The sequence below is a fragment of the Labrus mixtus genome, chromosome 5, assembly GCF_963584025.1.
Source record: "Labrus mixtus chromosome 5, fLabMix1.1, whole genome shotgun sequence".
In the NCBI taxonomy this organism is placed as follows: Eukaryota; Metazoa; Chordata; class Actinopteri; order Labriformes; family Labridae; genus Labrus; species Labrus mixtus.
The window spans coordinates 21,144,989-21,157,041 of NC_083616.1; the positions used below are offsets into that span (position 1 = coordinate 21,144,989).

General features: G+C 40.1%; 2 protein-coding genes across 2 annotated transcripts in view; one reads left to right on the top strand and one right to left on the bottom strand.

Moving 5' to 3' along the window:
- The window catches only part of erap1b (endoplasmic reticulum aminopeptidase 1b), a 184,136-nt gene that overhangs the window by 138,632 nt on the left and 33,451 nt on the right, over positions 1-12,053 (bottom strand). The gene's annotated exons all lie outside the window — the stretch shown is intronic.
- On the top strand, positions 5,009-7,220 carry gas1a (growth arrest-specific 1a). The gene has a single exon (XM_061038505.1). The coding sequence runs from the start codon at positions 5,590-5,592 to the stop codon at positions 6,382-6,384; it is 795 nt and encodes a 264-aa protein (XP_060894488.1). The 5' UTR covers positions 5,009-5,589; the 3' UTR covers positions 6,385-7,220.

Below are 12,053 nucleotides of genomic sequence, written 5' to 3' on the forward strand. Positions count from 1 at the left end.
TTGTCAACTGAAGCTCTTAAAGACCTTAAAGAAAAACACATCTGTATTAAGCGTCACTAAGACCGACCACTGACTCAAACACAACGTCTGCTTCATTTGGAGAATGGGGATATTTTGCAAGTGTGTTTTTCTCTTTTGATTTTAGTCCAAGTTTGTTTATCAGATCATGCTGATTCTTGTTGAAGGTGGTGTGCAGTGGACCGTGTGTAAAAGGGTCAGCAGGATCTGTGCCTGTTTGACATGATGGATGACTTTAATCTTACTGATTAAAGGAACACGCCCCCCCCCCATAACACTTCATTAAACATTTAACCCAATTGGCAGGATTTAAAAGAAGGGGTTTGTAGGTACTTTAAAGCACAACAGGAAAGGTAGTTGGACAGTTTGTTTTCCACAAAAACTAGGCTTGTGTGTCTCTGATTTGGTTCAAAGAAAAGTCAATTTGATCAATGCTTTCATTGTTTGTCAAGGAGTCAATGTGTTGTTTCTTTAGAGCTGCAGGAGATTTTGCCTTTTACACTGTCCCATAAGTCAAGTCCCACAGTCCAGGGATCAATGACTATTGCTGCTAAAACACAGTAGAGGAACTAAAAATAGATGCTTTATTTATAGCGTTCTTCCATAATCTAGCAACTGTTACAGTTCATCACTCGTGCGTCACTCTGTCACTTGTGCGTTCCAAACCGAACAAATCAACACAAATCCCCGGAAGAGGACGGACCAATCAGAGACAAATTAATAGGCAGACATGAGGAAGGAAATGAATCCTTAATCCTGTTTGGTTCTGTTCCAAATAACTTATCACTTGCCTTTATCGCTTCTCTGAGATCCCAAAGAGGAAGTAATTTGAATGGATAGTTCCTGCCAACTCATTTCCTGTATTCTGATATTTGCTCCTTCAGACTGCGTGTGCTGAGACGCTCTGCTGGGACTCAATCAGCTCGCTCAGTTTCTGATCAAGTCCTCACAGGCACTTTTTTTTTTTACACCTCAGCAGCCGTCCGGTCAACATCTGTGAGGTAAACATTAAAAAATGTGGCAGCGGAAATGTTGTAGTCTATAGAGCAAGGCATGAGAAACGTTTTAAAAACACACACACACAAACCTGATCAGGTTAAATACAGAAACTTTATCAACCTGAGCTCAACTGAGAGGCTGTGGATGGATGGATTTATTTTGGGAGTTTTCAAAGTGTATATAAATCCTGTTTTGTTGTTGTTGTTGTTGTTGTTTTGGCCTTTTCATAGTGAAGTCTCAATTATAAAAGAATGTCATGTATGAATATTTCATAAAGCCATTTTAATTGTAAAGGTTTTTTAATTTTAGACAGACATTTAAAAAAAAAAAAAAGACTATTTACACAAGTCTAAGGAAAATGAATTTAAACAGGCAGAAATAAGCTACTCACATAAAAAACAAGCATTTCACCTGTTGGCAGTGCTCGTGTTTCTAAAATGTAAGCATATATTTATTTCAGTTGAAAGCTGTGCCTGTTCAGGGGATTGTTTTAATGTCATTATGTTTGTCCCTTAATTGGAGCGTTGCCTCTAGAACTGAGGTTTAATGGAGCCCTCAAAGTAACAACACCCAGCTCTCAGTGCAGCACATCTGGTTTACACATACAGCTGTTGGCGGAGACAAAAGGTTTGGATCATTTGATCGGCTTTTTTCCATCTGTGTTTGAAGGTTTTCTCTGCTGATTAGTCTTTAACAATTGAATTTCTCTTAGAAGTCTGAGGTTAAATCACTTTCAAATTATGCAAATTTTTATGGACTCTGAAGGCAGAAATTATGCTTAAGTCACACTCATAAAATAAGATGAATGAGTTAATTCTCTGCTTGAAAGGTCTGCTTCTTGTTACAGTTGTGCTAAAAGCTCTTGAAACAATGAAGCTGTTGGTGTTTGGAGCTCTTTTGTGGAAGCTCTCTCTCTGTTTCTGCAGCAGAAGGTCTCCTGAGGTATCTGGTTCCCAGTATCCATCATTCTCAACGAGTTGGGACCTTGGAGTAGCGCCAGCAGCGTCAGTGCTAGCCAGCCGTAACTGACATTGAGTGCATTGTTTGCAGCGGGAAGCTCACGGCTGTGGCCTAAAGGTACATTCCTGAGATCAGAACGCTGTTTGAAACACAAACAGCCTTTGTGCCCTCGCTGCTCTCCTTCCCCAGCTCCCTCATCCACATCAAGCCTCCAGAGCTAAACTGCCTCCTCTCGCTCATGTGTCAACATGTGGGCTATCATTTTACACACACAAACACACGCACACACACACACACACACACACACACACACACACACACACACACACACACACACACACACACACACACACACACACACACACACACACACACACACACACACAAGTGTCAGTTTGATGATGAGATCCAGGCATATATCTCATCTCTTTTTTACATTTTTGATGTAAAGAGAAAAATAAATAAAAAATACATAAGAACACACATTTAGGGCTCCTATAAGTAAAGCTACAGTTTTTTTAAATTTAGATTTTCCTAACAGCCACCTGAGCCATTACTTAATGTCATATTTACATACTGTAGATATGTAATAGTGTTTGCAGATAAATGTTGGCAGCATTGATTGCCTGCAAATCTTAAGGGCAACTGTCTGAACCATTAACCGCGTCTGCTGACATATTTAGTGTATAACTCATGAAGTGACATAAAAAAAAGCCTTAATACATTTGATAATCTATTAAAAACATTTCAGGACATTTTCAAACACAAAGACTGTCATATTGTAACTCGTGAAGATTTGCTGTTTTTTATAGAACGGTATTCTGTCTATCAATGACTTGAGGGCAATCGGTCAGACGAAACAAAACACTGAAATATTCAATGATTAAACAAGGAAATGATCAGCAAATTAATCATTTAAGTAAATGTTATTTGAAGAGCTCATGAGAATCAAAGACTGTGCTGTAGGGGTTAAGGTCAGTAAAGTGGATTAAAGTAAAAATGCACAAAACCAGAAAGCTGAAAAAAAAGTATTTAGAGCTGAGAACTTTTCAGACGTAATAGCCTTCTGATTGATTCTGTGTGACAGCTGACGGCACCAGTATACAGTCACATTTTCAGTCTATAAAATATTATTTATTTACTTTTATTTTGTTTTTCCATTAAGGAGTTGGGTTTATTTGACTGTGGAAATTGTGTTTTTTAATAAACAATTAAAATTTGAGTTGTCAATCAGCGACAACAGGAAGGCTATTTGGACAGTGCATTGCTTCTTTCTTTCTGTTACTTTTTTGCTCACAAATTTCATCTCTCCACAACACATAGAACATATTAAACTCAGGCTTGATTTCATTTTCTCAGTATGAAGTAAACAAAAAAAAACATCTACTCTATTTTTATGAGAACAATTCGGCATTGTGATAATCCACCTCAATGGAAGAAGAGGTTTTGGTTATTAGTATCAATTAACCGTCCTGCAAGGCTGTGTTCATAAATAGGATTCATTTAATTATTATTTTTTTAAACACTTCATGGAAAAAATGAGGGATGTCTTTATATCAGCTCACATTTCTAATTCCAAACGCAACACCTGCTTCAGTCTGCTCAGCTGTAAAACCAAACATCTGTAAATGATGCGAACATAGCAGCTCTTAAAACCACTCTCTGTGTTAAACTGTGGTTAAAATGATACTAATATGAATAAAGTGGGCACGATTTCTACCTGATACTAATATGAATAAAGTGGGCACAATTTCTACCTGATACTAATATGAATAAAGTGGGCAGGATTTCTACCTGATACTAATATGAATAAAGTGGGCACAATTTCTACCTGATACTAATATGAATAAAGTGGGCAGGATTTCTACCAGATCACATGTTAAGGCAAGACACTGCTCAGAAAGAGTGCCTGGCTCTGATTCACCAGCTTGACATTCGGCAGCAGATGATGAAGTGTAATAATCATGAGCAAAGTTAGTCTTAATGAGTAATTATATTAAATGATGATCATGGAGTGCCCTCTTATACCACAATTAATTTCTACTCAACTGCTCTACTGGGGAACAGCTAACAGGATCCACTGGTCAAATTATCAGAGAGGATGCTGCACACATCATTAGCTCTGCAGGCATGAAGCTGTGGAGCTCCATTTATTACTGCACAGCAGTGTAACAGAGTCATTTATCAGTTATTGATGGTCTATAGTTTCACTCATTTATAGGATATGTATATACAAAACAGGGTGGCCGTGGGGCTATGTTTTTTTGACCCATCCATTAAGGTTGAAATCAGTCTGGATGTTGGAAGGCGTAGTCCAATTAGGAAAAATACAAAATTCATCAAATATAACCCTCAAATTCATTAAAGCTTAATAATGAAATGCTCATTTTGAAAATGTAAGAAAAAGTACAAAATGATGTTATATGGTGGGTTTCAAAATCAAAATTTGATGGAAATAAGGACGCTGATAGCCTAGTGATTAGTGCGCGTGTCACCCTGATTTCCGACTCTATATCCACTGTTTTATCTCAAAGGCATAAAAGCCCCAAAATAAACCCTTTAAAATAAAGTTGGTGGAAAGGTAAATAAAGAGAACTGGAAATGTTACTTCAGTAGTGTAACAAAGTATTTTTGCTACTTCTCACCACTGCAAGCCACACAAAAAAAGCCAAATGGTTCTTATTATTCTACATGACATGATTCAACAATATTTCAGATAGTGCTATGATAAATCTGTCCATCACAGTGCTTTTTTCTTTCAAATATCACACTCACACACTGTCGGGATGTCTAATATGATTTTAGAGTTCTATTAAACTTAGGGTTTTTATGAAATCACAATATAATAAAAGAGCACTGCCCTCTGCACTAAATCTTATCTCCAACACTTGTATCCAACTTCACCTTGTATTTCCCAAACCTATCTTCCTCCCACCCTCAACTCCCGCCCCTCATACGTAAAACCCACAACAAGTGGCCAACCAATGAGATCACCTCTCTGATGTGTGGAGAGGGGGGCTGAGGAACAGAAAGACAAATGCTCAAAGGGGAGAGAGTAGAGGACCACTTTGCGACCCACAAGGGTTGTTGTTTTTCTCCATGCACTGTTTGTTTGCACTCCCGTGCGCACAAGGACTGCTAAAGGATCACGCGCAGTCCAGCAAAGGGCTCTCGGAACTTGCCCGGTTTCTTTTTCTGGTGGAGAGCCGCTAGCAGAGAGGAGGAAAGACGGAATCGCTGAGCTGGAGGCAGTTTGTTACAAGAACTCTGATTTTCTCCGATGGAATGAGACGCTGCAGAAACTCTCCTAAACTTGTGGAGAACTTTTCATTTGGCGTCTCCTTTGTCCGTGAGACTTCCTATTTGAATTGTCAGCAAAATCATGTATGGATAGCGGGATCTTCGCGGAAGAATCCGGCTCAAATGGGCAGCGCTGACGGGTTTATGGAGCCGGGATTACACAGCGCAGTGCCAGCCTGTTGAACGCCCACACACGGGCCTATCACACACCATCTGCCCCGGAATAAATAAGACTGCAGTGTAGATCCATGGAAGTAGAGTAAAAGTTTCACATGACACTGCTCTGAATTTCCCTTTCTTGCAGCCAGAACAATGGCAAGCTCTGGCGCACGGACTAAGAGCGTCTGCAGATCTATTTGGCCTCTTGTAAGTGTGCTTTTGTTTTTAGGGTACTCCTCCGTGGCCTCGCCGTCCCACGGCCGGCGGCTGATATGCTGGCAAGCCATCATGAACTGCCAAGCCGAGCCCGAGTGCAATTACGCGTACGAACACTACACGCGTGCATGTGGTCCCGTGCTGAACGGCGACAGGAAAAAGTGCCCGAGCCACTGCATCTCTTCGCTTGTGCAGCTCAATCTGACCAAAAGCGGGCCGGCTCTAGAGGACTGCAGCTGTGCTCACGATCCGCTGTGCACAAGCACCAAGCGGGCCATCGAGCCGTGCCTGCCCAGGACTACCAGCACGGGCTGCACGGAGGCTCGGCGTCAGTGCGAGAGGGACCAGCAGTGCAGCTCCACCATGCACGATTATCTGAACCACTGCGGGAAACTTTTTAGCGGGGCGATCTGCACCAACGCATGTAGGAATGTGATCGCGAACATGCGTAAAATCCCCAAAGGTCAGCAGCTGGACACTTGCATGTGTGACGGCACGGAGAGGGCCATCTGTGAGTTTGTGAAGAGCAGCATGAAGGCGCTCTGCTTCGACTCTCCGGTCAGAGAAGAGGAGGGCAGCGGTTCCGAGTATGTCCAGGATCCAGATTATGACGACGACCCCTCGGATCCGGACTATCCAGAGGAGCTGGAGAGCGGAGCCTCTCCCCCTGCTGCAACCCACTGTGTTTTGACCCTCTTGGCATCCATTTTGGCTCTATTGCCCCTCATTTAGTCCCCGGGTTCATAATCTGCCCTGGCTATTGTCCGGATAAAAGGCAATCTAAACTTTTGTCACTCATTGACCTGCTTCTTCTGAAAAGGTTAGAGCTTCAGAGACTCACGGAAAGCCTTATTTGGGGGGGTTTGAAAAGACTTGAAACGCTGAAGGATATCAAATCAGGATATTTTCTATGCAAATCACAGCAGAAAGATCTGTTTTGAAAGTGCCTGAGCTGCAGGCTGCTTCTCTTATCAAACCACAACACTTCACGGCTCTCCACATGCTTTGCTTATGTGATAAGCTAAATTAGATTGTCTCCTCTCTCTCACACAGACTCTGATAGTAAAGCTGTCAGGATAGAGACACAGTGTTTTGGAAACAATGCAACATTTAATCAGTTTATGCTCTGCACTGCCAATCCTTTTGTTTTGTTTTAAAAGATATGAACTATTTTTATATGATACTGTTGCCACCTGGCACCAGGCTGATCTGATTTACAAGTATTTAATGCTGGAATCTCTAAATGTGTAAATAGAGGAGGAGTTCAAGTGAAACAGTAATTTATTACATGCCACCTAGTTACATCCAAATGTTCATCATGTGAATAAAAGACTGAATTCCAGCTTTAAAGGGAAGTTATTTGTGACTGTATTCTCTTCAAAGATACTGTGCATTGTATATAATGTGTATAGCCTTTATAGATTTTTTCCAGAGAATCCTCTATGTTTGAGGCTATGAGATGATTTATTCACTGTGTATAGCCTAGAGAAAGAAATGTCTAAATCCACTGTATGATTGCCTTATTGATATACTTTTATAGAAGGCATAAAGGAAACTTGAAGATATAATTTTTTGACTGTGACTTCTTTGTTTTTCACTTCCTATGCTTTGCCATTTGATAGAACTGAAATGCTTTATACTGAATTTGTAACACATACTGTGTTAAACGGTAACAACAAATCTTATAATAAGTAAGTACAGTGAAGATTAGCTTTTGGATCATTCTTCATAAGCACTGTCGCTGGTGAAAGAAGAAAACCTGTTTGTTCTCCCTTTAAATGACATCATTTTGGTTAACTTGCCTAATGTGTGCAACCTAATTACGTAAAAAAAATCAAATTAGAGGAGTGTGTGAACCTTTAGTTAACACACTTCACCCCTGGTTCACCCCTTTAAAATGTGTAAATGGTTATAAATGAATGTGTATGAAATGAGAGTGACAATAAGTAAAAAGCATCTCATTATGATCCAAAACGCCAGAATTAATGTGCCGTATATGTGCACCTTAGTTTTATTTTTACAATACTTTTTTAAATAGGGCTTTTACAGTAAATAATAACGTGTTTATGAAACCTGCTGCTCCACTGAAAGGAGCATTATTTTTGGAATTGGAGTGTGTCTATGTGAGAGGGATTTTTATTTGTTTATTTAAAGATGTTTGTCCCTTATAGTGCATCAACTGGTGCCTCAATACAGATGTTAAACATATAAACATTGACACATTGACACTTCTGTGTCTGTAACTACAGTACATTATACAACGTCTCATTTAAAATGCATGTCAGCTTCCACTGTTGACTGATAGCCTAATGACCTGCTATGTCTTGATTTAGCCGGCTGTTGTCAAAAGCAACTGGCACCATAAATCAACAACAACCCTCCAGTCCCCGTACCCCCCCGCCCCCTCACACACACACACACACACACACACACACACACACACACACACACACACACACACACACAACCTCTGCAATGTGGTATCAATACTTAGAGTTAAAGGCAAAGGCTTTGTTTTTATTATCATAACTGTTTGAAAAAATATTCAAATTCAGACTTTGGTAATTCATTCATTTTTCTCAACTTAAAATTCACAATTATACAACTATATACACTGCTGTTTATTATTTTAAAAATGTAAAAAGACTTTGTTAGGACACAGCTTTAATCTTGTTTATTTTTACAGACCTATACATTACAGATTTGAGTCCTTCTTAAATTAAATACGATTTTGCAACATTTCTCCAAATTACTAGGATAGTACGGTACATTTTACAGCTTTTTAATTTTATTTGAACATGTCCTGTACCGGTATTACGTGTGCTGTTATGAATATTATGTTCATGAAATATTGCATATCATACCAGCCCTCTCTTTGCTCTCCTTATAGGGGCTTTAAATCAATGATTGGCTTCAAAATGTTTTATTAGAAGGGGGACAAGGGCCCTCCAGCTGAATGGATGGAGGAGAAGTCGAGTGGCATCTTTGTCATGGAAATGTTAAGCACATAATAGTTGGGTAGCACAATAGGGAGGCACTTCATTCTTTCAGGCTGGCTTGACACCTCTGGAGAGCTGAGCGGCAGGGAAGCATGTGGGAACGATCTGCTGCTGCTCTGGTCTCAAACATTTCACTGGAAGAGGAGAAGGAGAAGAAAAAAACACATGACAGGCCGAGTGGTAAAGGATTTTTTTTTTATGTTCCATTTACATTGAACATCCCCTGTGCTTATGTTGAGGTATCTTATCTTTAAGCAGTTGCTTATTATAGAACTTAATCTTTTTTTAAATCAGGAAATGTAAAAAAACTAAAAACCTTAAGCCTTTGTGAAACAAGTGACTTTAAAGCATTTATTTACAAGCTTCAAAATTTAAATATATGCAGTATAATATTCTATGTTGAAAGTAATCTAAAAACAAACAAACATCTTCTTTAATCTTTTTCCTAATAAAAATAAAATCTTTCTTGCCCTGCAGACACACAGTTTTCCGTGCATGGAGTTTTTCCAGCAGGAGAAAAGCTCTTCAGCCCAGCCGGACCTCCTCCCCTCCTCTGCCTCCTCCTCCTCCTCCTTCTCCTTCTCCTCTTCTTTCTTTCGCCTCATGCATTTCTTGAGGCAGTTTCAGCACTTGGAAAAGGCGCAGCGTGCGTTGATTAGGCTATAATAATGCACAGGGTTTGAATGGATGAATGAGGTGCAAGAAATCTCACAAAACTCGCCTGCTTTTATGAAAAATGGAAATGAGTGCTCAGATACTATTGTATGTGAAGTGCTTACATGGCAACTTTTAAATTTAAATAAGTAGTTTTAAAAAATATTGTATTTCTTTCCTTTTATTTTTGGTAACATTTAATGATAGAACATACAGGAAGCAGTCACAACAAAACAGTTTGGACTTCATGCTGCTGTTAAAATGTGCTCTTCTCTTCCTCCACATACATGGTGGAGAGAGAGGAAGAGTGTGTGCGTCGGCGTGCTTGTGTGTGAGTGTGTTGGAGGGGGTGGTTCTGGGTTTAATTTACAAACTGTGGCTGTTTGTGTTCCAGCTCTTTGAGCGTGTGTAAGGTATCTCTGCCATCGACTTTGCTTCAGTGAGCTCAGTTCACTTCAGAGCTCTGTTTCTTTGGCCTCCTGAACAAAACGGCCCACACTTCACCCCATGCAGATCACTTCACCCCGTCACCCCGTGCATATCACAGCACAATGTTTACAAAGGTGCAGCTCTCTCAGCCTCTCGAGCTGGAGGTGTAAAGCTCTGTGCAGCCTGATTGTTAAGATATCTACAGTAATCTTAATAGTTTATTTGATTTTCACAAAACTTTTCATTTGTTTTGTTTCCCTTTCTTTTTCCACCGTCATGAAACATAAGTAAGTTGAATAAGTGAAGTTGACATGCATAATAACACAACGTATTTATTATTCTTAGGGGTATTTGGCAACCGGGAATCTTTGACCTTAGCCCTACTTTTCTTTGCAGTGTTTTCACTTAAGTCTTGGCACCAGTCGGGGTTGTGTTCTTTCATGCAGAGGTAAATGGAAAATCTATATGGAACCCGTTCAGCTTGAACTTTGTTTTGCTTAAATCTAAAAAGAAAAAAAACTTTGAAATGCATCCATGATTCGGCAGTTTAAAGGGACTGTGAGGCCAGAAGATAACCGTGTGATTTTAGTCTGTAAACGTGGAATGAAGGGCTGAACTGATTGTCATTGATGCCATAGAGACATTATGAAAAGGGCTTTTATTGATACAGTTATTCTGTCTGTTATAAAAGTGTATTCCTAATATTTGACCTTCTCGGGCCTCCTTCCTCCTGATGTGTGCTGACCATATTTCTCACAGGCATTTTGTTTGGACCTGGGCTCTGTGCAAGCTTGTGCAGAAAGTGATGTAGAAATGGTCGGACAGTTGGAATGGCTGAGACAGAGGAGGAGGCACTGAGATGGAAAGTTCATTTGAAAGGATTTGGAAATAATCCCCTAAAGTTACCACAGGGTACTGGATGGAATGGGCTCCACCTCGACTCCCCTCTGAGCTGCTGCCATAGCTTATATGCACACATTTTGTTAAAAGGTAGTCATAAAAGAGGTGTGGTGCTGTTGTAGTTTTTTTCAGTTGGAATATGTTTTATTGTTGTTGTTGAGATATTTCAGCTCTCCAGATGATGCTCTCCCTTGCTTTGATGATCATTTTATGAATTCATGCGTCTCTTAAAGGGACGCCAGTGACATGGCAAATCAAAGATCATTGATTTTGTATCTCTCATTAGCTGCATGGTCCATGCCAGGAGACTTTTGCGAAACTCTTGTTGTTTTTCTCCCTCCTATTTCAGCTGCCACTTTGATTTCATCATGCAAGACCTCTGCTGAGTTCACAACCCTTTGAAATGAGAAAAAGGTCTGTAATCCAGTTACTCAGGCTGTGGCCCGACTCCTCGGGTCCTGAGAGAAAACCTGCGGCACTAATCCCTCTGTCACCCAGAGGACGCTTTTCTACCTGACTGTTTGTGGCAGCCATTAGATACATTCGCTGTTTAAAATGTTGCTGTGGAGCATTTCACAAAGAGGGTCACAAATTGTTGTACACCGGTTTTGTTAGTTGTGAAAATCAAAAAGACGATGCAAAGAAAACCCAAAAGTAGGGTACACCAAAGCAGTTTAGCTGCAGAAGAAAAGAGAACCACTGGTTTACATGGGAAACAGGCTGCAGATACTACTTTTTTTTTTTTTAACTACTAAAGGACTTCACTCCTCCATAAATAGTTTTGGCATAGATGAAAACTTAAGAATAACACAAGTATCCTTTAGGACTACAAGTTCTGAGAACTGTAACGACTGTTTTGTCTCCTTACCTACACCCCTGGATAGTGTTTAATTTGTGTCTCACATTTTCCAGCTTTGGGAGGGAATATGCGTACCAGCTAGGTGAACATAGGTGGTATGTGTTTGTTTAAGTTCACATCCTAGTACAAAGCTGTGGCTTTGAAATCTAAAAGGCGACTAGTTTGGTTTGATTAAATACAATATTGTCGGACACTCAACCCCAAATTTCTGTGAATGTGTAGTTGATGGCATCCTCTGCCATCAGTGTATGAATGTGTTTGCAGATGGGTGAATGTGAAATAGTGTAAAAACTCTTTGAGTGGTCAGAAGACTTGAAAAGCTCTAAGTAAGTACAGTCCGTTTACCATATACTGTACGTGCGGTTACTCGTGTTTAAACAGGTGCAAGTGTCATAAAGGCACAAATACAAATAGTAAAAACAAACCTGTGAGTTTTTTGGTGCTGGTGTAGGGTTAGACTAGGGTTAGACTAGGGTTAGACTAGGGTTAGACTAGGGTTAGTGTAAGGTTAGACTAGGGTTAGACTAGGGTTAGTGTAAGGTTAGACTAGGGTTAGTGTA

What these genes read in the sequence shown, in the direction of transcription:
- gas1a (XM_061038505.1), top strand. Translation starts at nt 5,590, where the DNA reads ATGGCAAGCTCTGGCGCACGGACTAAGAGCGTCTGCAGATCTATTTGG.